The sequence below is a fragment of the Barbatula barbatula genome (assembly GCF_947034865.1).
Source record: "Barbatula barbatula genome assembly, chromosome: 17".
Classification (NCBI taxonomy): domain Eukaryota; kingdom Metazoa; phylum Chordata; class Actinopteri; order Cypriniformes; family Nemacheilidae; genus Barbatula; species Barbatula barbatula.
Window position 1 is genome coordinate 5,761,864 of NC_136780.1, and position 26,610 is coordinate 5,788,473.

Sequence of the window (26,610 nt, forward strand, 5' to 3'; positions counted from 1 at the left end):
ACGTCTTAATCTAGACATTTTAATAAAGGTGCTGTGAAACATATTATTAACTAGAATAAAAAAGTAGTAAAATGTTTTTATTGTTATAGGGTGGGGTAAAGGTGTTAATTACAGGGCCATGGCAGGAAGACAGCAGTAGCTACACCTGTCTGTTTGATCAGATCTCTGTCCCAGCCTCCCTCATCCAGCCTGGGGTCCTACGTTGCTATTGTCCTGGTAACTTCACATTCACTAAATAATTGTCATAATCATTAGAAATGACAATTAGATCCGAACAATTAAACTTACACTAGTACTATTAAGATTTCCTTGCCCTGAAATTTTTGCAGCATACTGTAAATACTGTGATGTTTCACTTTCAATATTTGCTAATTATATAACATAAATATAAATGTTGTATGGTGTTTTTAAATGATTCAAATCAGATTAAAGACAATAAATGTACTTTCTATACATTAATGTGACTGTATTGAGAAGTAAGAATAAGGTAAACGATGAAAAAAAACAATAAGGTGCTTTAAGTCCTAAAGTTTTTTTATATTTCCTTTTTTCTTTTGATTTTGAAGTGAAATATAGTATTTTTTTATATTTTAAGAAAGATTCATCCAGATCATAATGAACTGAGAAAATCTGATTGTTAAAATAAATTAATTTCTTCAAATAAATCTGTCATAAGTCCTAGCCTTCAAAGTAAAGAGCAGAACAGCATGATCTCTCATAGGTGCCAATATGATTTTCTCTGATGTCTCTAACTTCTGTTTTGTGTGTGCAGCTCATGACACAGGCCTGGTGACTCTGCAGGTGGCTGTCAGTAATCAGATCATCTCCAACTCGGTTGTGTTTGAATATAAGGCGCGTGCCCTGCCCTCCCTCCCTTCATCGCAGCATGACTGGCTGTCGCTTGATGGTAGGTCTCCCTCTCCTCCTACACATGAAAAAAATCTCTTTGCTAGATCTAGATGGAAAATATTATAAAGATGTCTCGGCCCAAGGCTATTCTAACTGTCCATTCAGTACAAAGAAATTAAAGTAGAGATGAAGAGAACAGTATGTTATAAACATTACTTGTTAATAGGAAATGTGGAATGAGAAAAGGTCAGATGCAGTTAAAACACCTTTTACAGTTTTACAGTTGACCTGTAGATGGAGTAAGAGTGCAGGTTTGGAAAGGGTGTCAGTGTACTGGCGTGAATAAAATGTATTTGAGTGGAAAAGCAAAGATAAGTATGCTATTCAAAAGCTGTATTCAGAGTAAAGGAATAATGTGTAAATACGGCTCTGATTAGAAATAGGAAGAGGTTTTAATGCCCGTTGTGCTTTAATCTAGCTGGCAGTCATTTATATAAGTGGTTTATACTTCAGGGTCAAGAGGAAGAGCAATCTGGGAATAGCACTGTCATGGCTTTGGTGATATAAGACATACTGAAGGTTGATTGCTCCTTTCACATCTGGCTTTGCTTTCTACCGCTGTACATGTTTTTGGTCTTAGCAGTGTGCAAGCAGTTAAACACACGTCCTTTAACTGTCCCATCCTGTTAGCATTATTTTAAAGGTAAAGGTTTAAGCCAGATCCTCTCATCGCTCGCTGTTTGGGATTTGCTCTCTTTAAGCCTGGCAAACCAAATGCAATTCCGAACACATGCTCCTGCACTGCCCGTGTCCCCTCAAACTGAGGCTGTGGCGTCAAAGAGCTTATGAAAATATTGGAGCATATGGCAATAGTCACACGCCTGCCAATTTGACGTCTGAAGCTGTAATCTGCTTGCAACGATCAGCTGATGGGAGGTTTAGCCAAGACAAACTTTTGCAATGAATTGTTTGGACAGCGAGAAGTGGCACGTACAGCATGCGTTTAAAGAGGTACCGATTATCATGCATAACAGTAAAGGGGAAACTGGGTGCATCATTGCACACAAACAGTCACACTATGTATCTTATATGGGGGTTATTGAAGGCATTTAACATGGCAGGTGTGCATGTGTGTGTTATAAGGACAGGCTAAGTGCTCTGTCTCCTGTGAGTCTGAGTGAAGTTGAAAGTGTCAGTGCCTGTGTGCGGTGCTGTTTGTCTGTGGAGTGGGGGCGGAGGGGTGAGTGTTGTTGCTGCAGTGTGCATTGACAGGGTAAAGTAGGGCATGGTGGAGGAGCCTGTGGTAAGGGACAGCTGCAATGCAGACAGCCCTTAGGGCAGAGAAAGAACGGAACAGTGGACCACTTAGAACCCCATGTCCATTCGAACAAAAGGAACAACGGCCTATTCTCATTTCATAGACTGCACACAGACAGACATGCACTAGTTCATCTGTCGAATGTGTTTTTTCTCTCACTGTCGTCTGAGTTTCTTTGTAAGGGTGGTTGTATTAAAGCTTGGCCTGAGTCAATGTGTTAATTTTACATTTTCGTATAGTTCTAGCAGTTTAAACTTTGTCGAATTGTTGTATACTGGTTACCATACTATGTGGTATTCTTAAGAACGTCTTATTGTATTTTCATTCAGCTCAATCTTTTTTCATTTATCTAAATGTTTTAGCCACTAAAGTAGCAACAAGTGAGTTAAGCAGAATAGTGGATTAGAATAAATTGATCCGAATTCGAGTGAAATGACAGTCACTGTTTAATATATCTTTAAGCGTGTACGGAAATACAGTGGATAAGCCTTACACGGAATTCACATGTTATTCTTGAACCATGCATTGACTCCTAAAATAAACTGCGTTTAGCTCAGACATAATGAACAGGTCGTCTATATCAAGCATCTATAATGTAGCAAAGTTATTGTATTCAATTCACCAACCACTTAACAGGGAGCAGACTGTCACTGGATAGCACACAAGAGCATCCCTACCAAGAACCGCGTTCTTGTTTGAGAAGATTATTCTCGAAGTTTACGTAATTGCTACTATTATTACGGAAATGTAACGACGGTGACTGTTCAGGAGTCATTCTGCATCTACTGCACTTTTTCCCTTCAACCCTGTCCATTATACCACAGCTTGTTTTAATATCGCAGCTGTCATATAAACGATGTCGAGACGATCCTTAGCGTCTGCTGTTTGACGCTAAACTCGTCGCTTCCTTTTAACTGTGCTCTTTTAATGGCACACACAGCTGCCTGCCTTGATTTGTCATAATGCAGAATGGAGGCGGGGCTTCGCGTCTCTCTGCAGCATTGCAGGTACAGGCTGGACAAAAAAAACAAGTATCGAGAGTCGTCGTGCACCGTACCCATGACCAGTCTGTGCATTCCTGCCAGGTCATAGCGCCGAAACTGTGCGTCTTAATAACGGTGCGGTCAATGCTCACACGTTCTCGAGATGTAGCTTAAATGCACAGCGAGTGTGTAAACGACAAATGCAAAATATTACGATGCTTCATTGTGAACAAAAGCGCAGTCATTTGTCCGGTCGCGTGCATTAAAGGATTCCAGAGGGTTTTTTTTGTTCAAAAGGACAAATGCACAATAAATTCCTTTCGAAAAAATGAGTTAAAAATTATTCATGAAAAACACCGAATCCCATGCTGAATTGTATAGTAATAGTTTATACGCTTTCTTTCGTTTTGCTGTTGAAGTCTCGTGTGGAAAAACAACAGGGCGTCTGTTTACCTGCGGCACGTGCCCGGCGTCTCCTCGCGCGGAGATTCAGGCACGCGCGCTGGGGGCAGTAGTGGTGGAGTAAAGAGGGGCGGGAGCGCGAGAGTAAGTAAGCGGGCTTTACATTTCTCTCTTCTCCGGCACGTCGCTTCTTCACTTTATCCTGTTGTTGACGTGACATTTTAGTACCGTCCCCTAAATCAAAAGGGATATTTCTACATATCTCGCCCTGTGTTACTTAACATAGGGAAACTGCGTGAGTGTGACACGACCAGTTGGGACACTGTGGTCAGGATGCCGATGAATAACATCTGAAGACAAGGGGACCGTTTGCTTTGCAGGGGGATTCTCCATGGACAGTGAAATAGAAGGTTGGACATGTTTACAAACATAATGTCTGTGAATGTAAAGTTAGTCTTCTCTGAAAGGGGACGTACTTCATCTGCTTTAGCCTACTTGAGACCCCGATATGTCATTTCCATCTGTGCAGAAACTAGTTCTAGTGTGAACAGGGATTTTAATCAAATGATGTCTAAACGAAACGTAGCCTACTGTCTGTTTAAGTCGTTGGTATCCGGTTCGTCCGGTTTGATTAAATTCATCCTCTGGAAATTGAAACTGTAACGTTGAATCTTTTTTCGGTATCTCTGAAGTTACACGTGTAAACTTTAAGAATCGACACAAGAAGACTCAAACTTAAACATACCCACCTGATCGTTCTGCTATATGGTTATTCATAGATTCACTCAAATAAACCGAATTAAAGTCGTTTTGAACGGTCTCGTGAATGTTCGCGTTTTCAGTCAAAATAAAACTTTAGTGAAACAAAGATTCTCATATTTGTCAATCAAGCATATCACACGGTGGAAAATATGTATAAAATACACGATTCGGAAGCAGTCTTGTCATTTTAGTGGGTAAGTTTGCATTCGTCGTGACTGGAGTGTGCGTTACGATTTCAGCACCGAGCACTTCAGCAACCTACATTGCGAATGGTTATGAATTGTATTGGTGAAAGTGAAGATTGTTATCATAAGATACGCGTTTAAGCCTCTTTCAAAGGGTCCTTGCTCAACAACCTGTTGACAGTTACAGTAACAGGCTGAGTTGACACGGTCGTGTAAATCCAAAGGGTTAATACACCTGACAAAAGAAAATCTCAATACCTCTCTCTATTTGATTTCTTCTCTAGTCTCTACCAGGTTATATCCGGCATGGTGTTGTTTATGTAATCTGATGGAGTTAGGTGTTGCAAATCACAAATTCACAGTGTTTGTAAATATATATTTTTCCATAGCATACTGTCACTACATTTATATGGTATCATCCTTGTAACGATATTTGCACACAAGTTACATTGTATTCAACCAGACCAGGGTACGTATTTAGTTTTCCAGGAGCTTACTAAATGGATCAATCTTTATTTAGAGTAACAAAGGAAATGTCAGAGCAGTTAACTCAACCTCTGGTCAGGATATTTCATAGATGGCAATGGTTATGAAACTGACCCTGCTTGTATGGAAAGGGGTCCTTTTTCTGTCAACAGTGTTTTTGCATATAACCACAGGTTGCATCCGTACCCATTATTACTTGCGAGCTTGTTGACTTTCTTGACTGATTGTGCAGTGCACAATAAACATTGCCATTTGAACTTTGTGTTTGACTACGTGAGCACGGTTTTATAGTGTTTCTGATTTTAAAAACGGACAAAGTCTTTATTTAACCTTTTAAATAGCTTTAATGTTTAGACAGGCGTTAACAGCAATAAATAGCAATGTTGATCCTTTTTAAAAATATCCAGCAGTGAAAATAGAGATGATCTTATTTGTAACACCCCAGAAGAGTGCAGGATACTTTAGTGCCTCCTATCTAACTCAGTGTGTCTCACGGGGCACCATCGTTAATTAGTGTTAAATCAGACAGCAGTTAGGCAGAATGGTGCAGTGCCTCTTAGATTGTTAGAGGCACGCTGAAATTGATTGGTTAACGCCTGCGGTTAAGGAAAGACTTGTGTCTTTTTAAAAAGAATGACAAGCTCTTTAAGTAACTGGAGCTTAAGGTAACAATGTGTATTAGGAAATGACAGATGCTATTGCTGGTAGAGACAAGAGGACTCAAACAAACTGCTGATGAAAGCATTTGTGCTGTTAGTTTTATCACTTAAAAATATTTGACATTGTGCACCGTAGTCAGCATAGTTGCCTGCTTGTTTTGTACGCTTTGTCTAAATGATGACAGGGAAGGCTGAGCAAAATGTAGCTGAGTCACATGAACTGTAAAATCATTACGAACAGTATAGATGAGTCTTTTGTGAACATTTCGTGGCCTTGTTTTGAAAAAAGGGGCTCGTTGAGTCTTTTCAGAGAACAGCATGACTGTCCGTAGCATTTATATTGTATTAGTCTGGCACTATTGCCAAGCCCTATAAAGAATTTTGCTTGTGCGTGGATAAATCGTGTCAAACAATGGCACTTAAAGCTGGAGATTAAACCAGGGCATGTCTTGGAGGATGGGTAAAGCATTTAGCTCATGGAGGGGGCCAGCCCTGATTTAATTTGATATGTGGCTTGTTTGTCAGGATACTAAAGAGGAGGGATCCATTCAACCCGAAGAAGATGGTAGTTAAAGTTGATCAAATTGAGCAACCTTTTGTTCTACACATATAAAACAGAGAATGTTACACATGTTGTTTTATTTACTTCTTGGATTATTTGAGGCTTATTATTATCTCTTTTACAGAACGCTTCCCTTCTTTTATGCCCGTAATAGCCTGTAGTCAAAACAGTTTCTCCTTATTTTCCTGAGTTTAGGCAAACATGGCAATGTAAAGCTTGCCTCCAAAATGTCAATGAGAAATTGAAAAAGCTTCTGAACCTCGATTCCTCATTCAGGCACATGCAAGCCCACTCAATCACTAATAATAACCTTGACCACAGTGTATTGCCGTCATGAATAAACGCTTCATGGAAGGGCTGAGCTTTCTTAAACAGCAGGTCAGATGACCAAAGAGACAGATCCTGCTAAATTGAGGTTATGCTCTGTTTTAAAGACTCTATTCTTGCTGTAACACCTGGGAAAGGATGAGATATGTTTATGCAGTGAAAGTGTAGCTTTCTCCGCAGTTATGGCAGTCGCTCACTGAGCTTTGGAAGTCTAGACTGATAGGGACTTGTTCTGTGTAAGCATTCCAGTTCTGGGGCCAGGACACCTTAATGGTGGGTAATAGTGCTGCTTGTAACTTCTTTTAAACTGTGTTTGCTTGATGTAAATAGCAATTTTAGCATTTTACGGGTAACTATTTTGTCGTCATTTAGTTGACGTCATCTATTTTCAGACTTGCATGATTTGCTTTCTTCCACTGACCACAAAAGATGATGTCTGGCAGAAAGTTCATATAAAGTACTTTAGGGTGATTTTTATCATTTATTTACCCCAGGTCACCATCAACGTTTTGGGAGATCTTTTCCTTTAAGATTCATATTAACTTTGTGTCTTCTTGATGTAAATGACTCCTACTCAAACAAGCCAGTGTTCTTGTATGATGGATATCTCACATGTTACTGTGCAGAAGGGTTTTTCTCAGTTTTGCTACTTGATCATGAATGTGCTGCTGATCTGAAAAATAACAAGACATAATCAGTGTTAACACATCAAGGTACAATGTTTAGTATGGGCAATATGTTTAATCTGCTGCATCTCTAAACATTTCTGCTTTCAAGAATGCATGGTTGAGTTATATCAGTCTTTGGAAGCCTGTAGCTCAGCCCTTTTCTTTTACAAATTGTATAGAATAAACTCTTAAACCTTAGCACTGTGATTAGAGTTATTTTTTTTGCTGTAATGTAAAGTAAAGTATTTTCATATGAAGATCACAAATCAAAGATTTGAAAGCATTTATGTAAATGACTTTATCAACCAAGTTAATTCTCACACATGACCATATAGTGTGATATGGAATATGGAAAACTTTCATGATGTTTTTGTGGTGTTTCATTTGAGAACACATTTCTCTTTTTATTGTACTGTATCATGAAAGAGAGAGAGAAAGTTAAAGCATTGGGTTGTGGAACAATAAGAGACTAATTTTACCTTGAATTATCCCGCTAAGCATACATGCTCTCTAAAAGAGGGTTTGCATTAACGTTACTTTCCCACGTGAACATGACGGGACAAGTCCCCTTGAGTGCCAGGACACGTTTCCTTGAGTGGTAAAACCCAAGGCAACATAGCCCAAGACTGGTTGCCCACTGAAGCTGAGCAGGACTGAAGTCAGTCCCTAGATGGGAGACCTCTGTATGGGTCCTAATGCCCCAGTATGGGATGGGGACACTATACTGTAAAAAGCACCGTCCTTTGGATGAGACGTTAAACCAAAGTCCTGACTCCCTGTGGTCAATGAAGATCCCATGGCACTTCTCATAAGGAGAGTCCTGGGATTCCCTCCACTGGCCCTTGTCAATCTTGGCCCCTAATAATCCCCACCCTCTCAATTGGCTCTATATTGGCCTCATATGATTGTAAAGTGCTTTGGGTGTACAGAAATACACAATAAAGTACTCTATAAAATGCCTAATTTATTCATTCAAGATGGCTGCTTTCAATAGGAGAAACAAAGAAACCAGGACAAAAACATGCAATTATTTGCTGAAATTAAAAGTAGTGGACTTGAGGTTGATCCTTACGACTTATAAAGGAACACAGTGTCCTTAGACACTGATTTGATGCGTTTCCATATATTCTCATTTTGAGTTTAGTGTTTTGCCACTCAAGGGAGTGTTCACGTGGGAAAATGACATCACATGCATACTCTCAATACTGACTGGTAATTTTACTCTAGTTAAATTTTCTCTAGTGCGGGGATTAGCTAGTGTCTCTATGTGTCCCTCTGGGGGAACTTGGGTCAGTCCTGGACTCCTGCCTGTTTTTGTTGCCACTTTACTCTATGAGAGATGTGAGGCCGAATGCAGATGGTGGGCTCAGCTGGAAGAGCTTCTGCCAGCAGCACTCCCCCTTTTCCTCTAAATATTACCCTGTGTCAACCAGCGGAGCCTAACTCAGGAAGGGGTTTTCCAGCATACCATCATTCTGGAAATCGGGGGTATTATCCACCACCTGATGGTAATCAATGTGGTCAAGTGATGGCTGAATTAGAGTCTGTGGTATGGATCAGCAGAGCAGAATGGTTTTCCTTGCTACTTTCCGACACTATTGCCTTTTTGGTTTTCTTGTCATTAACTAAAGTGCAGGTTACACTGTTTGTTTTGTTTAAAAAAAACATGCTATGCACGACTTTCTATACTGTTAGCAGTAACAGACAGTATTTAGTTTCTGCTTGGATGTACACTGAGGATCTACTACATTTGCATTAAATTGCTATACCCCACAATGCACTGCAAACTGCTTGAACTGAGTAATATCATCTTTTCACTATAATTTTGAAACGTTTTCATTATTTAATCAGATTACTTAAAAAGTTTTTGATTGTTTAACAAAATCGGGCTCAAAATACAACTCTTTAGGAGCACAAGACTGTTTGCAATGTTTGCATTACATAACAGCTCCTGTATCTCAAATTACTTTTAACACAATTTAATCAGTATTCAGAGTATATTGCGCTTTGTGCACAGTTTAACGTAAAAATATCACCTATAGACACTGTAAATGCCTAAGATCCTCTAGGCAATCAACTCTGAGACATGGTTTCGCAGGTTCGCCCACATAAAGCATATACTGTATCCCCCTGCATATAATCAGATATTAATGCAGTACATTATTGCAGTGGTTTATTGCAATGACAGAACGAATAAGATCAGGCCAGGTTGTGTTTGGCCTGTGAGCAACCATACTGTAACTACACACTCATCTTTTATGAGAAGGTGGAAGTTAGACCGGGACTCCAGTAACCTATTTTTGGAGAAGACAGAGCATTAATATTGCCTTGATAATAATTCCAGGTGTGCATGCTTTGCTTGTTTGTGTGTTTTTGTAAGAGAAAAGACACAATCATCAAACATGCAGTATGGAAGCAGTCCCTGAGCTTAAAATAAACATTCAGGCTCTCAGAGTTCAGCTCCTCCTGATTCATCAAGTCTCCCACGGGAATAAATAGTGAATAGACCCTTAATGAAGTTCTCCTCTCTTGGAGATATCTGTCAGCTCTTTCTCTCTCTCTCTCTCTCTCTGCCATTAGTCCAAAAGATCTCTCGACTCACACCGTATGTCTGACGTCCATGAACATGAGTCAGGGCTGTGCGTCATTCTGAGGGCAGTGAAGAAAAGTGGTTGTGTTGAGTCCCTCAAGTCCCAAAAACAGTGGCAGATGTTGAGATGGCATTTAAACATCAGGTAAAGGCAGTGTTTGCTAGTGTTGTAGGCTTGTACAGGAATGCAACATCTGGAAAAAATAAAAACCAACAGTATCTTAAATAGTTCACCAAAAAGGAAATTCTGTCATACCTCCATGTCATTACAAACATGTTTTCTATGCAAATGAGATGTTTTGAATCTTCAAACTCAAGTCAATATTAATTAATTGCCGGTAAAATTCTACTTTCATGGTAAAGTAACAGCATTTGGGAAAGTTAATAATGACAGGGGTTTTATTTTGTGCAAACTATCAAATGGTCACAAGGGAGGGCTGGTGAAAGTGAAATCTGTAAAGACCGACTGTGAGGATTTGTTGCTTTTTTAAAGGTAATATGTTAGCAGAATGTTTTTTAAATTATGTATAAATCATTTTTTTAGCTAGGTTTTCACCGGTAGGGTCACGTTTAAGAATTAAAACGAATGTTTGGAGCATCAGTGACCTCTATCTGTTGACAGGTGGGCCATGAATGACTGCCGTTCATAAATGTGAAAGGAGAAAGGTTGAGAAACCCTGTTCTAAAAGAAGGATGGCATTTTAACATTTCACTTGAATGTTTAATGCGGCCTTAATAGTTTTAAGGGGTTAACCATTTTATAAAAACAGTGACTATATTGACTATATTGACCATGACTATATTCAGAGTATAGCATGGTTGGGTAAAATGTGGATAAAAAACAACTGTTGGGTTATAAATTAACCTACATGTATGCTTGATTTTTTCAACGCATGGTTGGGTAACATCAACCCAGCAAAACCAACCAATGGTTACTTATTCTGCATTAATCCGACTTACCAATTACTGTCTACATTTTATGTCTAATTAAAAAATATATTGTTGTTCATTCTCACATTTCGGAAGGCCTGCTCATAATATGAGCTCTCGGTCACTATTGGCTGTCACAATTATAGTAAAATTACACAGTGTTGCTTCAGCTCTGATTGGTGTACACTTCCCTATCTCCGCCCTCTGCATGTAGCCCTTCCCCCAGACCCCCTGTCTCCCTCTGCAGTGTGTGTGTGTGGCATTTTGAGTGCTCTCGCAGCAGCAGGTGGAGATGACATCATCTGCACTGCAGCAGACTGCAGCACTGTGTCTGAACAAAGACATGTCAAATCTGCTGCTAACTGCTGCTGCCACACACATCTATACCAGGACTTACTTTTATTCTCTTTATCTCTCCAAAGTATCTGTCTTTTTCTTTTGCTGACACGGTAACTGTGTGACATTTTGCGAGCACACTGAAGCCTACTGTACAAAGACACTCACTCTCTCCCCTCAAGAAAATGTCATTTATTTGGGGTTGCTCTTTCATGGCTTACGACTCAACTTAAGTGAGGTCTTAAGTATGTTTAATTTAGGCATCATTTTTGTGTTTTGCCTTAAAATTTCTCAGATGAAATCGAAATGAGCCAATTTTTGATAGATAGAGAAGGCATTCATACAGTAAAATGAATGTGGATTGTGTAAGCTAGATAGTTTGGTCTTGGGGAAAAAATGGAACTGAGAACAAAACTTTGAAAGAAACAAGTTCTTCAAACAAGCAGTATACAGACCCACATTGTGTATTGCTGAATACCATTGGTGTGTCCTTAGTTATCAGATCATAACACTTATGTTCATGACTTTTCCACGAGGCACCCAAGCAGTTCAATGAGTTCAAAGAATACAAATTCTACTTGCTGCAACATTGTGTTTTTACCTGCCATCACTTTTATCATCTCCTCTTGTGCTTTACATCTGGTTCATCAGTAAACCGACACTGGAGCAAGCCACAAACCAGGATGGCCCTGTCGCTTGGTTAGCGCTCAGCAGCAGGTTGCCACAGTCTCTTCCATTAGAGGCACGTGCATTTCTTAGCACTGCAGCTGTAGTTAGCCTGTGCTGGTTCTTGCACTCCCAGCACCTTTGCAACATTTGTGCTTTAGACGTGAGCTTGTGCAGATTTTTTACATTTTCAAGCACTCTGACTCTCTACCTGGACTGTACAAAATCTGTATTCGGGTGGCATTTGTTTGGAGGACATATCTGTTAAGTTACTGCAGATGTCAGTAATGATTGTATTTGTCAGCACTGAATGTAAGAAAAGCCTTTGAGAAAAATGGATCATGCCATTTTGGTTATATGGGCAGTGGTGTAGCAGACGGCCACACAGTGCGCCACAAAAAATATTATTTATGACATTTTTAGCAAAGACATTTATACAGATTTGGAGCAACTTGAGGGTGAGTAGATGATGAGTAGATGATGACAGGTTTTTATTTTTGGCTTTTTACTAGCATGTCAGTTTACACGGGATGTTTACCTGGGGATATTTTTTATGCGCTGTGTATGTTCCAAGTTGTGTTTTTGAAGCTAAATGTGTTGATGCCCCTTATTATTGGTTGAATTCATTTATGATAATGACTGCCATTAGAGAAATGGTGATTGATAACATCAGACACTGGGAATTGATTGGATAGCATAAAGGGTAATGAGTGAGTTTAATTAAACATTCAATAGAGTCTCGCACAGGGATGCAGGCCAAACAGAAAAATCTAAATAACTCATTGAGTTATAGCGCCACAGTGTTGTTGACAACTTTCACATGATGTTGTCAAAGTGTGAAATGTACAATCTGTAACACTTTACAATAACAATCCATTGGCTGACATTAGTTAACATGAACCAACAATAACCAATATCTCAGCATCTTAGTACATCTTATTTTACATGTATCAATACATATTTGAAACCGAAACATACCTGTGTTAACAAAACTTTACAAGAACTAATAAATTTTGAATAATTTGAAACGTATGAAACATTATTGTAGAATGTACAATCATTCGATGAACTGCATAAACTAAATGTGGTTGATCTTGAACTGAGGTTGTTGTGCTACCTGGGTTCCTCTGCAGATAACCAGTTCAGAATGTCCATCCTGGAGCGTCTGGAACAGATGGAGCGCAGGATGGCTGAGATGGCCGGTCAGCAGCAGCAGGGCAGCGGAGGAGGAGGAAATGGAGGCGCTAATAATCAGTCTCAGGTTAATAGTCTCAGTTATTCTTAACTGTCTGCTCCAAAACAAACATAATACATCATTTTGGAAAGATAACATCAGACCTTTCATGAACTCCGATTTAAAGGACTGTTAAATTGCGAGCTTGGGAGGACATTAAACCGAATTATTTTTCAGCAGTGTATCTCGGGTCAGGCGGGGAGCTCCTTTGAGAGTCGTGTGGTAGTTGTTTGTGAGAAGATGATGAACCGAGCCTGCTGGGCCAAATCCAAACATCTGATTCACTCCAAGACCTTCAGGGGTATGACCCTGTTGCACCTTGCTGCAGGCCAGGGTTACGCAACCCTCATTCAGACTCTCATTAAGTGGCGGTAAGTCCGGAGATCAGAGCAATTGGTTCTGTTGACATGTTTGTTTGTTGTGATGTTTGACATTTGTAATAATGAATGTTGCTTGATTTTTCGTCTAGCACTAAACATGCTGACAGTATTGATCTGGAGCTGGAAGTGGACCCTCTCAATGTCGATCATTTCTCTTGTACTCCACTGGTATGCGATCAAATAATTGCATTATTTTAAGACTACTCTCTGACCCTAGGAATGGAATGAACAGCTTGGGAAACGGCTTGTTTTTCCTATCTCTCATAGATGTGGGCATGTGCTTTGGGTCACCTGGAGGCTGCAGTAGTTTTGTATAAATGGGACCGGAGAGCACTGGCTATCCCAGATTCCCTGGGCCGCCTGCCCCTCTCTATCGCCCGCTCCCGGGGTCACACCAAACTAGCTGAATGTCTGGAGAAGCTCCAGAGAGAGGAGCAGCAACAGCAGAACCCATCCTCCTTGCCCCCAACCTCCAGCATGTCTTTCTCTCCAAATAGTGACATCACCACCTCCAACAGCTGGATGGTCAGCTGGGCTAGCAACAGTATTGTGGCACCAAGTGGGCAAAACTCTGGTACACCCAACACCACTACAACAAGCTCTTGTAACAACCAGAACCCTGGTGAGAACCTCAGTCAATTCCTGATGGACATTCAAACGTATATTTCTGTCATTGTTGTGCATTGCTATGGTGTTAGTGTATCTCAACCAGTAGAGCAGCGTGCCCCAAAATTCTCTATCAGAGACCGTGATCATACAGTTACAGCAAATCCATTTGGGCACGATAACATGAAGTTGACAGCCAAATCTTACTTTTACATACTACTCAAAACATTGGAACACACATATATTGCCTCTTGAAAAGGTGCAAGACCGTCGGTCCATTGCTGGGAAGGAAATTTTGAAACGGGACCTCTTTAAACTTTAATTGAATACCAGCGTTCTAAATCAAACCTCTAAAATGTAAATAAGAAGAAATGCACTCAAGACCCATTATTGACAGTGATAAGAGCACAACCCCTTCGCGTAATGCAACAGCTTAGTGCATGCGCTTCAGTGAGCAGGACTGCAAATCAAATTTTGACGCTAAATTGTTTTGGATTACCACTAACAGCACCTCAGAGAGGAAGCAAATGCAATGGAAATATAATAAAGCCCTCTCCTTGGAGTTTACCTCACATTCATTTCCTCTTCTCCACAGATTTGAGAAGGCCGAGATCAGAGCCCTCCAGCTACTACAGCAACGAGTGCCAGCGAGATCTTCCCCTGGCCAAAAAACACAAGCCCAACCCTGAGACCGTGCAAGCACAGCTGGATATACCTGTGATGGCTCCTTTGAGCATGGAACAGCAGACACATAAACGGTCCACCAGCCCCAAGACTCTTACCTCTAGTCCTGACAAGAGCCCCCCCGGCGACTGTCTGGGGGCAGGGGGCATCCAGCAAGCAAAGATGGGCTCTTTCCGTGGAGGGCACTTTCCAAGGGCCACTAGAGAGGCGCTGAGGAAGAGCAGCAGTGGCATCATCGGGAAAGAGAAGCTGGCTAACCGCCTGCGACAGCGTGGAGAGTCCCTCAGCATGCTGGGAATGGGGGACACGGAGATGCTTTCCTATAAGGAGGATCTTGAGAATCAGGACTGCCTCTCACACATGGAGGACCTTCAGGTGAGATCAGCGCACACTCACATTAAATTTGGGTTAAAAACAAAAGAGAGATGTCGACTATGTAAAATTTGCATTAGAGAGAGCTTCAGTTGTGGCCCCACACTGCTCAGACCTCCGTTACCACATAATATACACCTGACATTGATTCACTCTGATCGCGAGTAAGAGTTAGTCAAGCCTTATTTATCTTGACACTCTGGGGATACCAGGGCTTGTACCGTAGCAATGCATTCCTTCCAAGTAAACATCTCTGCAGTGCCAAGGTTAGATCAATCTGCCGGGTTAGCTTGTGCATCCACTTGAAAGTGTTACTTAGAAATGTTTCTTTTTCTGCGTTTTTGCACCTGACAGGCAAACATGATGAGTCTGGCAGAGCACATCATCGATGCCACTCCAGAGTGTATCAAACGGGAACATTTCCCAGCGGTGAAGTCCGTTCCTCTGGACAACAGTGGGCTCACCAACACCATGAGCTGGCTGGCCAGTTACCTGGGAGACATGGAACAACTGCCCAGCATCATCCACTTGAGGTTAGCAGACAGTCACCTAACACTTCGGAAATAACAAATGTGAGGTGACGAGTGAGATGAAGGCAATCGATTTGACCGGAGCTTTTCAAATTAAAATAAGTCATGGTGCTTCCTCTGATTGATGCCACAATGAGCTGAACTCAGTCTTGCGTTGGCGTACACACACATGTGATTTTATTATTTTGAAGAACATGTTTTACATTACATCTCCATTAATCCCAGCTAATTCTGTGTTTGTATTTCTCTCTCTCAGTCCCATATACAGCGAACCCCTGACCCCATCCTCCAACCCTAGCCTGAGCCCGGGTAACTCGCCCATGAGTGAGGGCCAGTTCGAAAAGCTGACTTTGCCCGCACCGGCCGAGTGGAGTGAGTTCCTCCGAGCTTCCAACAGCAAAGTGGAGAGAGAGCTGGCCCAGCTCACCCTGTCCGACCCCGAGCAGAGGGAACTCTACGAGGCTGCACGGCTGGTGCAGACTGCTTTCCGCAAGTACAAGGTACAGGCCAGGGCTCCGGTACCGCAGGGTTTTTGTGATGTGGAAATAGAAACAGGACTTAAGCATCAGCTCTAGGTTGGTATTTGTGGGTAAAAGCGTCAGGCGTCCTTTCTGTTTCCTGCTATGGTTGGTTTGTCCTCATAGACACATAGAGTAGTCAGTTCCCCACAGCTTCCGCATGGGTAAGGTGGCTTAACCAGCGCATGGCCTGGCTTTTAAAGAGCGACTGCTGTGCTCTTCCTCCACCTGTCAATGCAATGTGCTGCCTCCTGCGGCTGCCTGTAATGAGTTTCCACAGAGATTTCACAGCTCACATCGCCTCTCACAGTTTCAGTTGGACCCAATCGAGGTGACTGGGTCTCCCACATCGCTCTCCCCAGAGCCCAGTTATCTCTTTTCTTTATTCCCTCTCTCTGTGGACAGCCTAGTTGGTGTCTCTCAGGTGATGTCAATGTGCGGGTTGCCAGTTCCTCAAACCAATCCTTTTCCTCTTCTTGTCCCCCTGCAGGGACGCCCACTGCGCGAGCAACAGGAAGTAGCCACCGCTGTCATTCAGCGCTGTTACAGGAAGTACAAGCAGGTAATCCTTTAAGATGCTCTCACACTGACTTTACAAGTCTTTGGTGGTACTTTGTTTTCGATTATAAGCCTGCAGTATTGATGTTGTTTCAATGTAAAGTTACGAAACAAAAATGTATGGGAATATATGAAATAACACACTTCCATATTGGCGCCAAGTGCTTATGTTTTAAGTATATGAAAATAAACTATAGTATACTAAGCTCTTGTACACATACCCGTAAAAATGCACCGATACCAAAGATCAATTCCCTCAGAACCGATTGAAATTTATGTACATTTTTTCTTTTTTCAAAATGTGTTTAAGGGGGACTTGTTTGTAATTATAAAGATATTCTATTTTTATTAGTCTATCTATTAGACTGTCTTGTGAAAAGGTTAAGACATCGGCGAGTACCAGAAAACAATATCAGTACTCGTACTTGGTCTTTAAAAAATTGTATCGGTGCATCCCTTAAAAGTATTACCCTATATATTTGAGTATGGTGATATATTAACGATGTATTATTCAAAATATTTTCAAATATATATTAAATTATTAAATATATTAATAGTTATAGAAAATTATATTTTTTTTGCATAAAGGTCAGGTTAGCAACTGTAAGTCACGCTTTTTTTTGTCCCCTTACAAGCTAACATGGATAGCCTTGAAGGTAACTACTTATTTCTTTAAGCATTACATGCATTGTTTATGAGTTATTGTATTTGTGTCAAGGTTGGGAAAAGATTACAAAACACAGCAGTGAAAAAAAGAAGAAATAAGAGACCAATGCAAAAACATTTTTTACTTTAGACATATATGTGTTTGAGTAAAATTATGAATTTTGTTTCATTTTCTGAACTGCATTTTCCCCAAATATTAAATGTAAATTTAGTTTTATGTGCAAAAAATGTAAATGGGACATGCTGGTCTAAATAAAAAACTGTTTCATCTAAAATGCTGCACAGAAAATAAGTTAATATTCATATTTAAACAACACAATGCTAAATGATGTTTAATTAACAAAGTTCGGGATGAGCCGGAGCAGATAATCAGCCTGTCTGATCCGCAAACAGCAATTACTGCATCTACCCTACCAGCTCAAAGCAGCGTTCCTATAAATAGACAAGCTGTCTTACTTGCATTATCTCTACAAGCTTTCAGCATCCCTCCACCACCCCAGCAACTCTCCTCGAGCCCGCTTGCTCCTGCAATAACCTGGGGGGTGCATGCTGAGTTCGGCCAGGTTCGGAGCTTGGTGCACTCGCCCCAATCAGGGGGAGAGTGCTCCGGGTTTGGCAGGAACCAGCTAGATCGGGGCTCCCTCCCTGGACAGCACGCAAATATGCATACCCTTCTACCATCGCCCTAATGTTATTAGCTGCATAGAGGAACTTGTGAATGCTTTAACACGTATTTTAGGAAAAGCTAGAAAATAAATATATGATCGAAAAGTGTTTTTTTATCTTTCATGCACTTTTTGCATTTTCCCCTTCGTCTTTCAAATTGTCGGTGACTTTGTCACTCCTGAAGTTTGGTTTTGTTGAAATTTAACTGGAGTGGAAATGCCACAGTTCATGTAGAATTGGCAAAACTGGTCTCAAATAATTTTACAAAACTGTATGTTTTTTACCTTTGCAGGGCAGAAATGTACTGGTTGTTTATCTCATGTAATTAAAACCATTGAATCATCATGTACATCTTCACGACATGACCAAGTATTTGTATCGTGTGAATATCAAAGGATCAACAGTTTTTTTGTCATTTCTGTCTTTTGTGTGTGTGTGTCAGTATGCACTTTATAAAAAGATGACGCAGGCCGCCATCCTTATCCAGAGCAAGTTCCGCAGCTACCAAGAACAGAAGAAGTTTCAACAGAGCCGGCGGGCGGCCGTGCTGATCCAGCAATGCTACCGCAGCTACAGAGAGTTCGGCAGACTGCGGCCCCACCGCAGAACAGTCACCAGCGCGCTGGTCCAGCACAAACTCAGGTACAACCCATAACTCCACTGTCTTCCGAAACATTGTGCTAGCTCAGCACTCCAATTTATTGCCCTGAAAAAAATGATTGTCCCATAACGCCGGTCCAAATTTGATATCAACCTGTGTTTGATGTACTACAGTGTGCCAAAGTCGCTTATGAATCTGTTCCGGATGGCATAGTGTTCTGGGCTTTGCCCTGCGAGACATTTCGCTAATGTACAAGATGTAATGTGCAAAATTAAATGTAGCGTACAAGATCGATGCTTGTGTTTCTGTTTCAGTAGCAGTTTGCTCACCAAGAGGCAAGACCAGGCCGCCCGCAAGATCATGAGGTTTCTCAGACGTTGCCGTCACAGGTATTTTCCCATTGCGACACCACCCCCTACTGGCCATATCATTCACCTGCAACTATGACATAAAAACCTTCAAATGTATTTTTAATGAATCACAAGTGTTTTAGTTTGAGGTGCACACAATTCTCCTCCCTCCACTTGGCTCCTCTTTTCCTTGCCCCTCTCCTCTCCCTCATTTTATCTGCTGTATGCTAATAGCTGTCTGGTGTTGTTTTGCTGTTAACGCAAAGCCCCTTGATGGACCATAGACTATTCAAGCGGGTGAGTGCAGCCTAAGCGATTCAGTATGTCTCCCTTTTCTGTCTCTCTGTCGCTCGTCATACACACGAAAAGACCCCCCTCTTTCCCCATCACTGTTGCTTGATGCCTGCTTGCATGACAGCTACCAGAAGCACAGACGCCTGAGTTCAAAGACCTCGGATGTGATCGGCAGCACCTTGCTATACACTAACCACATTAAACGAGTCCCCTTTATTGCTGTCTCAATGTTTTAATGATAAAGTGGAAAAGATGGATGGAAGAACTGAAGGTGGATTGGTGTAAATTATGTTGCATGATGATGACAATAATAGGTCTTGTTTTTTGCAAGAGGCATGCTGGGATATGTGACTTGACTGGAGAGAATGTAAAGCCTATATTACTGCATATGTGGGAACTGACACTCTTATCTATCTATCTTTCTACCTACCTACCCACCTACCCATCTATCTATCATCTATGTACCCACCTACCCATCTATCTATCTAAAAAGAACGAGCAGACCTCTTAAGTTTCTTGTCACAGAAGACAAGATGAAAAGGTTTCAGTGTTTCAGACTGAATTGATGTATTAAATGAAATGCAGACTATTTTAAGCTTTTGTCCTATATATCTACTTACCAAAGAATTTACAAGGTGATGAAATGAAGAAAATGGGGCAAATCACAAGTGAAGTACTGCAAAGAACACTGGCTTACAGAGTGTTAGCTGTTGACTTTAAAGGGTTTTCTTGAAGTTCACCTACAATCCAGGTCAAACACTACTGCCTTCAAATATGTTCAAATGCTCCTTGCTCGCTGTTTCTGAACTTGTAAAATCAATGTGTGCAGAATCTGCTGTTGAAAACCGACCTTTTGTTCCTTTTAACTGAGACCCAGTCGTCTTTTTTCTTAGATAAATGCTTTAAATGACCGTGAGACGTTTCACCTGAATCCCTGTCTGTTGTTTTTTCAGAGTGAGAGAGTTGAGAACGGCCAGGGAACATGAGAGCGTCCAGAAGAGCCCCCTCACAATGTGACATTACTCTCCAGACTCTTCTGTTCACCTTTTCTGTTTCAACCAGAGACGTTTTACAAGAGGAAAAAATAACAGCAAGAACACTGTAACTTACTACTGTACGACTGATATTACTGCTACTAAACTACCGCATTTATTTCATATCTCTTTATTCCTTCGACGTTTCGTTTATGAACGAAGGAGCCAACCGCCGGGGATCAAAGAAACTTTAAGGATGCCGTTTTTCGGAGGAGTAACATTTGCTTCGTGGCATTTTTTTGCACTTTTAAATGGATTGATTTGTCATTTTTGAGGAGTGTTATTTAAGTGGTTCGTTTGAAGAAAGGATGGATGAAGTCTTGCTCATCAGTGGCTCGCGCATGAATGATGGAGAAACATAGAACGATGGTGACAAAATATGGAGTCGACACAGAAACATGGCCGGGCCTGTTCCAAGTGTGTTTTTAAAGAAAAAATGACTTGTTTAGCGGGACAAATTGTTACCAAATACGGCGAATAGTTTATGGGTGCATTTTTTGTACATTCGTTAATCAACATTTAGAAACTTTATTTGAAACCTCTTCCAGTCTGCGGTCACCCGTCTTTTAGCTACAGGAGAAGTGGGCATCTAATGAATGTAAGAGAGAAATGAGGAGGTTTGGGGTGATTTTATTTTGATAACAAACTAAAATTGAATTGAACTATTTTGAAATTGATTTTATTCTTTGATCAACAACCAGCTTTATTTGAGTTTTGTTAAACAAAGCCCAATGAAATCACAGAGAGGTAAATCTTTGGCTCCAGAGAGATCTTGTCTTATGCATGCTCGAAAGTAGGCAAATGCCTATTTATTTGATTTGTTTAAACTCTGTGAATGTACTGGAGACTCCAAAAGTCCAGAAATACTTATAATTTACCATTTGCTAATTTTAGGTTTAGTATCCCTTCTATGCAGTTAATGCTGTCAGGCTTCATCTTGTAATGAAGCTTTTCTTTTTAAGTGGTTTAGTGAAAAGTTACATACATTACCTGATATATTTGACAAATTTCAAAGGGTCTCCACACCCGGGGTTAGGCAAACCCATATTTTTGACAATTGAGCGGTTTCCTGTATATAAAGAGGGTTGCTGGTACGTAAACATTTATCAAAGCGGGATTGTATTTTAGAAATATATTATTTTACTCATTGAAAGGGATCGAACAGATTAGCATCAGAAATCTGAATATTTGTATAGTTTTGTTTGAATGCCTATGAAGTATGGTTGTATCGTTTGTACATAGTGTAAATACCTGGGATAATGTCACGCTACTGTATGTGCATGACAAAAACGAACAAAGATACAAAAAAGACGAAAAGCATTAGTGGCTATGCTCTGTAAAACTATTTCACTATAAGAGTATTTTATTTTCCTTTGAATGTTCTTGAGAAGAACATTTTGCTGCCGCATGACTTTCCTGCAGTTATGAAAAATATTGTATTAATGAGGTAGGAGAAAAGGCAAACTGATCATTAGACGAAAAGGTTATGTTTACATCTGTTTGTTTGTTTTTTGGGGCTACCAAGAATCTTTTTGCCAACGGTGCCAAGTAATGTGAATGCTACTGCTTAACAAAGGATGTGAGTTCATTACTGCTGAACAGATATTCACACATTCAACCAGAGACGGTCTCGGAGGATGGTTTATTTAAAAATGGATCTTAAAGGTTATCACATATCCCATTTAGTTGGTTTGTTTCGTGTTTCATATGTGATTTTTTACAGCATTAAAGGGATACCTTACCAATAATGAATTTTTTTTTTTATCATTTACTAACCGTTGAGTTGTTCCAAATCTGTATTAATTTCTTTATTGTGATTTACACAGAGAAAATATTTGTAATAATGCTTGTTACGAAACAGATCTCGACCCCCATTGACTACCATAGTAGGAAAAATGACAGTAGTAGTCAAAAGTGCTCCAGAACTGTTTGCTGTCTTAAATTCTTCAAAAATGTTTTTTTTGTGTTCAACACAACAACAACAAAATGCTAAAGTAATTCTTCCTACTATGGGAGTCATTGGGGGTCGAGATCTGTTTGGTTATTAGCATTCTTCCAAATATGTTCTTTATTTCAGAGTGAATCAATGTATACTCATTTGGAACGACTCGAAGGTGAGTAAATGATGAGCGAATTTTCATTTTTGGGTGAACTATCCCTTTAAATGTTCTGTTTAATGTCGATCAGTAATGATGGTTCATGTCTCTCACGTAGAAGCTGAAACAAATGTGTCAATGACCTCTTTCGAAATGCACACATATTAAAAGGCGAGAAAAGAGCGTTCCTGTTATGCATGTTAAACGGGGTTCTTTTGGTGCTAAAATCAAGGAGCTGATAGACCTCCAAAGATCTGTAAATGTTGCAGTTATGTCACCTTGAAAAGGATTACTGATAAAGGCAGTAAATATCTGAATTGATGATGCACAAAATATGTTCATTTCAGTTCCCTCATGTTTGTCATGTTTTCTATGTTAATCTGTCGATCTTCAAATTCTTATGTTGGAAGTGCCTGATCATATAGCGAGCAGTATTCCGCATGTACGGTTTTATAATAGGGAATAACTGGCATTAGCAAGAAATGAATTGTCGATTTAAATTTTCCACATTTCATTACATAATTCTCTCATTCCTTCATCCTCACTTTCTCCATGTGTTTCATGTTATTGCGTCACGGGCTGATGGGTTTGTCATAACTCTCGTCCTCTACTGGAACTGCCAGATAAACCGAGGGCTGCGGATTTCAGTCCTGCGGTTCTTGCCTTGCATTCACCATTCCGATTACACAGCAAAGGTTGTCAGCTAATGCACTGCGGTGGCAACTGGAGTCTTATAATGCTTGCATGGGTAACATAGATAACCGGGTGGCTTTACAGCACCCAAAGCATGCTTATTTTTGTAGATTTGGTAGTCGGGTAGACTTGTTGAAGAAAAACTGTTCTGTAAAGCAGCTGGTTTCATGGGTTGCAGAACTTCGAAAGATGAGGGGCTTCTAACAGACAAGCAGTCAAATTGTCAGTTCTCATATGTACAGGGCAGCGAGAATCTTACTTTCGAATAGGATTTGGCTTCCTGTTTAGTTTCGAATTGCTTTCACTTCACCGTTACAGAAACAGGTCAAGAAACACGTACCTCATACAAAAACACACCACAGAACTGTGTCCATACATCGGAGTGTCCGTGGCACTAGTGCAGTTGAAACCTCGGTGTGAATCTGATAAGTTCACTTTTGTATCTTAACTCAGGTGCCAAATAGGAGGGAAGTAGAGCGGGTCGCTTGAGATTTAGCTGCTGCTTATCGGGAAACGAGCCAGACCATTCTGATCAAATTACTGTGATTCTGTCATGCTGTTTAGTTTTTTATCAACTATGTGAGCTGAGTTGGCCTACCTAAGGAAATCCCATTGTCCCTAAAACTCATTTGTCAGAAGAGCGTCACAAGAACGATGGAGCCCATTTAGATGTAATAGGTCTTTACGAATGTGTAAATAAGCATGGATGTATCATATGATGCATAACCCATACAGCTTCTCCAGGTCAGAGTCACTGTATAAACACACTGACATTGATATGCCACATCACAATATCAAAACAAAGTCATCATCACAACACTTATTATAGCCATAGATAAACTAGAACTTTAAAAAGAGGACAGCTGTAGTTGATACTGTAAACGTCTGAAAATATAACCTCATCCGGTTGCATACGGGTTCAAGTCTCGAATGCTTTAATGGTATCACAGCTCAGCCCACAGAAGATACCTCATCGCTTTCGTTTTTCTGTAACATCACAAACAACTGCCTTTAGGAAAACAAGGCCCTTGAAATTATCCCGTTAGTTTTAACAGACACAGACACACAGCAATAAGCAATTTCCTGAAGTGGAGACCTGTAGACCTAACAGGGACGGTGAGGTATTGGACACACGTAGCTGACTCTTATGCAAATGCCAGTGTTGTGAGATTAGAATGCAGTAGTTTAAGGACAGCGCTTATACGTCACCCTTCACGGAGCTGCACGTTTTCATCCCTTTCAGAATCCTGAAAATAGTGGCCCTGACTTTATTACAAGCTACACATGGGGCGCTCTACACTTTGCATGTTAAACTAGTGTTAGATCTTTCCTCTCCTCTAGCTGTCTTTCTCTCTGTCTTTATCAATTATGTAGCCCTCTCCCTTCCTAAAACCCCCTGTTGAGTTCGACGACTTTTTCTCTTTTTTTATGTCTTCGTTTTCTTCCTCCCAGGGTTTGAACGGTTTATTTTTGTAACTGTGCATGTTAAAGAGTCACTGAATTGATGGATGTTTAAAAAGTGAATTCAGCTGCTGAAGCCATGCAAAATGTTTTGAATTGCCCTTAAAATATGAAAGATGTTTTCTGAATGCTTTATATTCTCTCTGCTGTAAAATAATAAAAGGGGAAAACTTAAGAAAATCGGCTTCGCGTGTCCTTTCATTTCGCTGATTATTTGTGTGTTAGATATTTTTATTAAATCAAGAAACATTATGGAGTAAATCTAATAATAATTAAAAATATATTTTATTGAATACTTTTATATTTGTTAAAGGTCCAGTGTGTAGTTTTTTGGAGTATCTATTGACGGAAATGCAATATAATATTCAAAACTCTTAAAGACATTACATAATGAAGTGTTATGTTTTTATAACCTTAGAATGAGATATTTCTATCGACATACACCGCGTGTCCCCTTACATGAAACTGCTTTATAGAGCATGTTTCGCAAATATATTATCTCCTTCAGCAAAGAAGCGAAAATGTGACGACATGTTTGTCCTCTGTCAGTTGCCGTAATGCTTTTAAAGTGGAGTCAGCTGTGGCCTAATGGTTCTAATCTCAGTGCCAGCTGGTCATGACTGAAGGGCCCTTGAGCAAGGCATCTTACCCCTGATTGCTCTGCAGTAATGTGCCACTGTATAAAACTACTTGTAAGTCGCTTTGGATAAAAGCGTCTGCCAGATGAATAAATGTAAATGTAAATGGAGTGAGCCGTTGGTTCCAACATCACCGCTCGATGAAGCTAACAGCCCCACATTACTCCTTTAATTTAATTATGGAATTCAATAATTTAATATTTTATTTCAACTTTCTGACACTGGGCTTGTTATCTGCCTTCAACTGAATCAAACATGATGTTTTTTGAAACATTCTTAAATTATGATAACAGGTCAAGTTCGACCACCTATTAGTCATTATGGTCAATCGGTCTCTCATTTTAAAAAGATAAACACTTCGTGTTAACATCAGGACAGTGGTGGTGATATATGAAAAAGTTAAAGGTCATAACTCTTTTTAGCTGTAAGTAAAACAGGAAACATCTGCTGCGTCTGCAACTATGTTTGTACTGAAAATGCAATTTCTGGTTTATTATTGAAGATGGAACGGGGGACAGTGATGAGGTCAGTTACAGGGTTTATGGGCCAGGTAACTGCCCTCTGGATCCAAGCACAGTTATTGGTCAGAGATGCACTTCTGATGATATAAATTGTGAGAGCTCGCTGTAGCCGCAGTTCACTGTACAGAGCGACCTGTGAATTCCAGTAGTCAGGTAAGAAAATCTTTATATTTGTCTGTAATATTCCATTCAGTTGATGATTTGTTTGTATGTTTTAATGTACTTTACATTATTATAAGTACTCACAGTGTTTGATTTTAAATGATATATGCCGTATGATAGATACACATACTAAATAGACTAAACTATAATAGTCCTGAATTGTGTGTATTTTCATATGATTCTATTCTGATTTACAGATCAATTTTAATGATGGGGAGGTTTGGCATATCACTTTGTCTCTTGCTGCTGTGTGTCTTGTGTGGTGATAGTCGGTCTGTACACAATGCAGCAGACACTGTTAGAAAAGTACATTTACTTTCTTCCATTGGTTCATATTATCTTGTGCGTGCGTGCGTGCGTGCATCCATGCCCTGTTAGCTGGTCGAGATCCTTAGATCTATGAATCTTGGTCAAGAAGAACCAGAGCCCATGGGCTCATCTGAGATCCTGCTATCAAAAGGGGATACTTTAGAGAAGAGAGACCTCCCGCGTTTAGGAGTATCAGTGTACAGATTCGTACCCTCAAGAGTCCACAGCAGGTAATCCATTAACACTGTTCTCTAATGTGATTCAATATATGACCAGTGTGACTTATATCTTTGGCCTGTCATGTTTGTGTGGTCAGTAGGTCCCTGGATGCATCCAGAGACCGTTTCTCTTCTCCGGCAAAGTGGATGTCCAGTCTTCAAGGCTAAAGGATAGTATGAGGAGCTGTGTAAATCAGTCAGTCCAAAGTCAGGTATAGACAAACACCCGAATCTCATCCCGAGTTCCATCTTCAATAATAAACCATGCTATGCGCATGATGAAATAATATCAGCTA

The 26,610-nt window shown here is 40.3% G+C and overlaps 1 protein-coding gene across 1 annotated transcript in view; it reads left to right on the plus strand.

Moving 5' to 3' along the window:
• camta1a (calmodulin binding transcription activator 1a) overlaps positions 1-20,168 on the plus strand; it is a gene marked incomplete at its 3' end in the record, with an annotated part of 300,879 nt that extends 280,711 nt beyond the window's left edge. The window contains exons 9-23 of the mRNA XM_079479109.1: positions 90-216; positions 773-907; positions 12,857-12,984; positions 13,138-13,328; positions 13,427-13,505; positions 13,605-13,959; positions 14,539-15,002; positions 15,354-15,532; positions 15,786-16,029; positions 16,538-16,609; positions 17,241-17,261; positions 18,380-18,579; positions 18,853-18,927; positions 19,155-19,185; positions 20,136-20,168. Coding sequence (XP_079335235.1) covers positions 90-216; positions 773-907; positions 12,857-12,984; positions 13,138-13,328; positions 13,427-13,505; positions 13,605-13,959; positions 14,539-15,002; positions 15,354-15,532; positions 15,786-16,029; positions 16,538-16,609; positions 17,241-17,261; positions 18,380-18,579; positions 18,853-18,927; positions 19,155-19,185; positions 20,136-20,168 — 2,334 coding nt within the window. The remainder of the gene's footprint in view (positions 1-89; positions 217-772; positions 908-12,856; positions 12,985-13,137; positions 13,329-13,426; positions 13,506-13,604; positions 13,960-14,538; positions 15,003-15,353; positions 15,533-15,785; positions 16,030-16,537; positions 16,610-17,240; positions 17,262-18,379; positions 18,580-18,852; positions 18,928-19,154; positions 19,186-20,135) is intronic.
• Between the last annotated feature and the right edge of the window lie 6,442 nt (positions 20,169-26,610).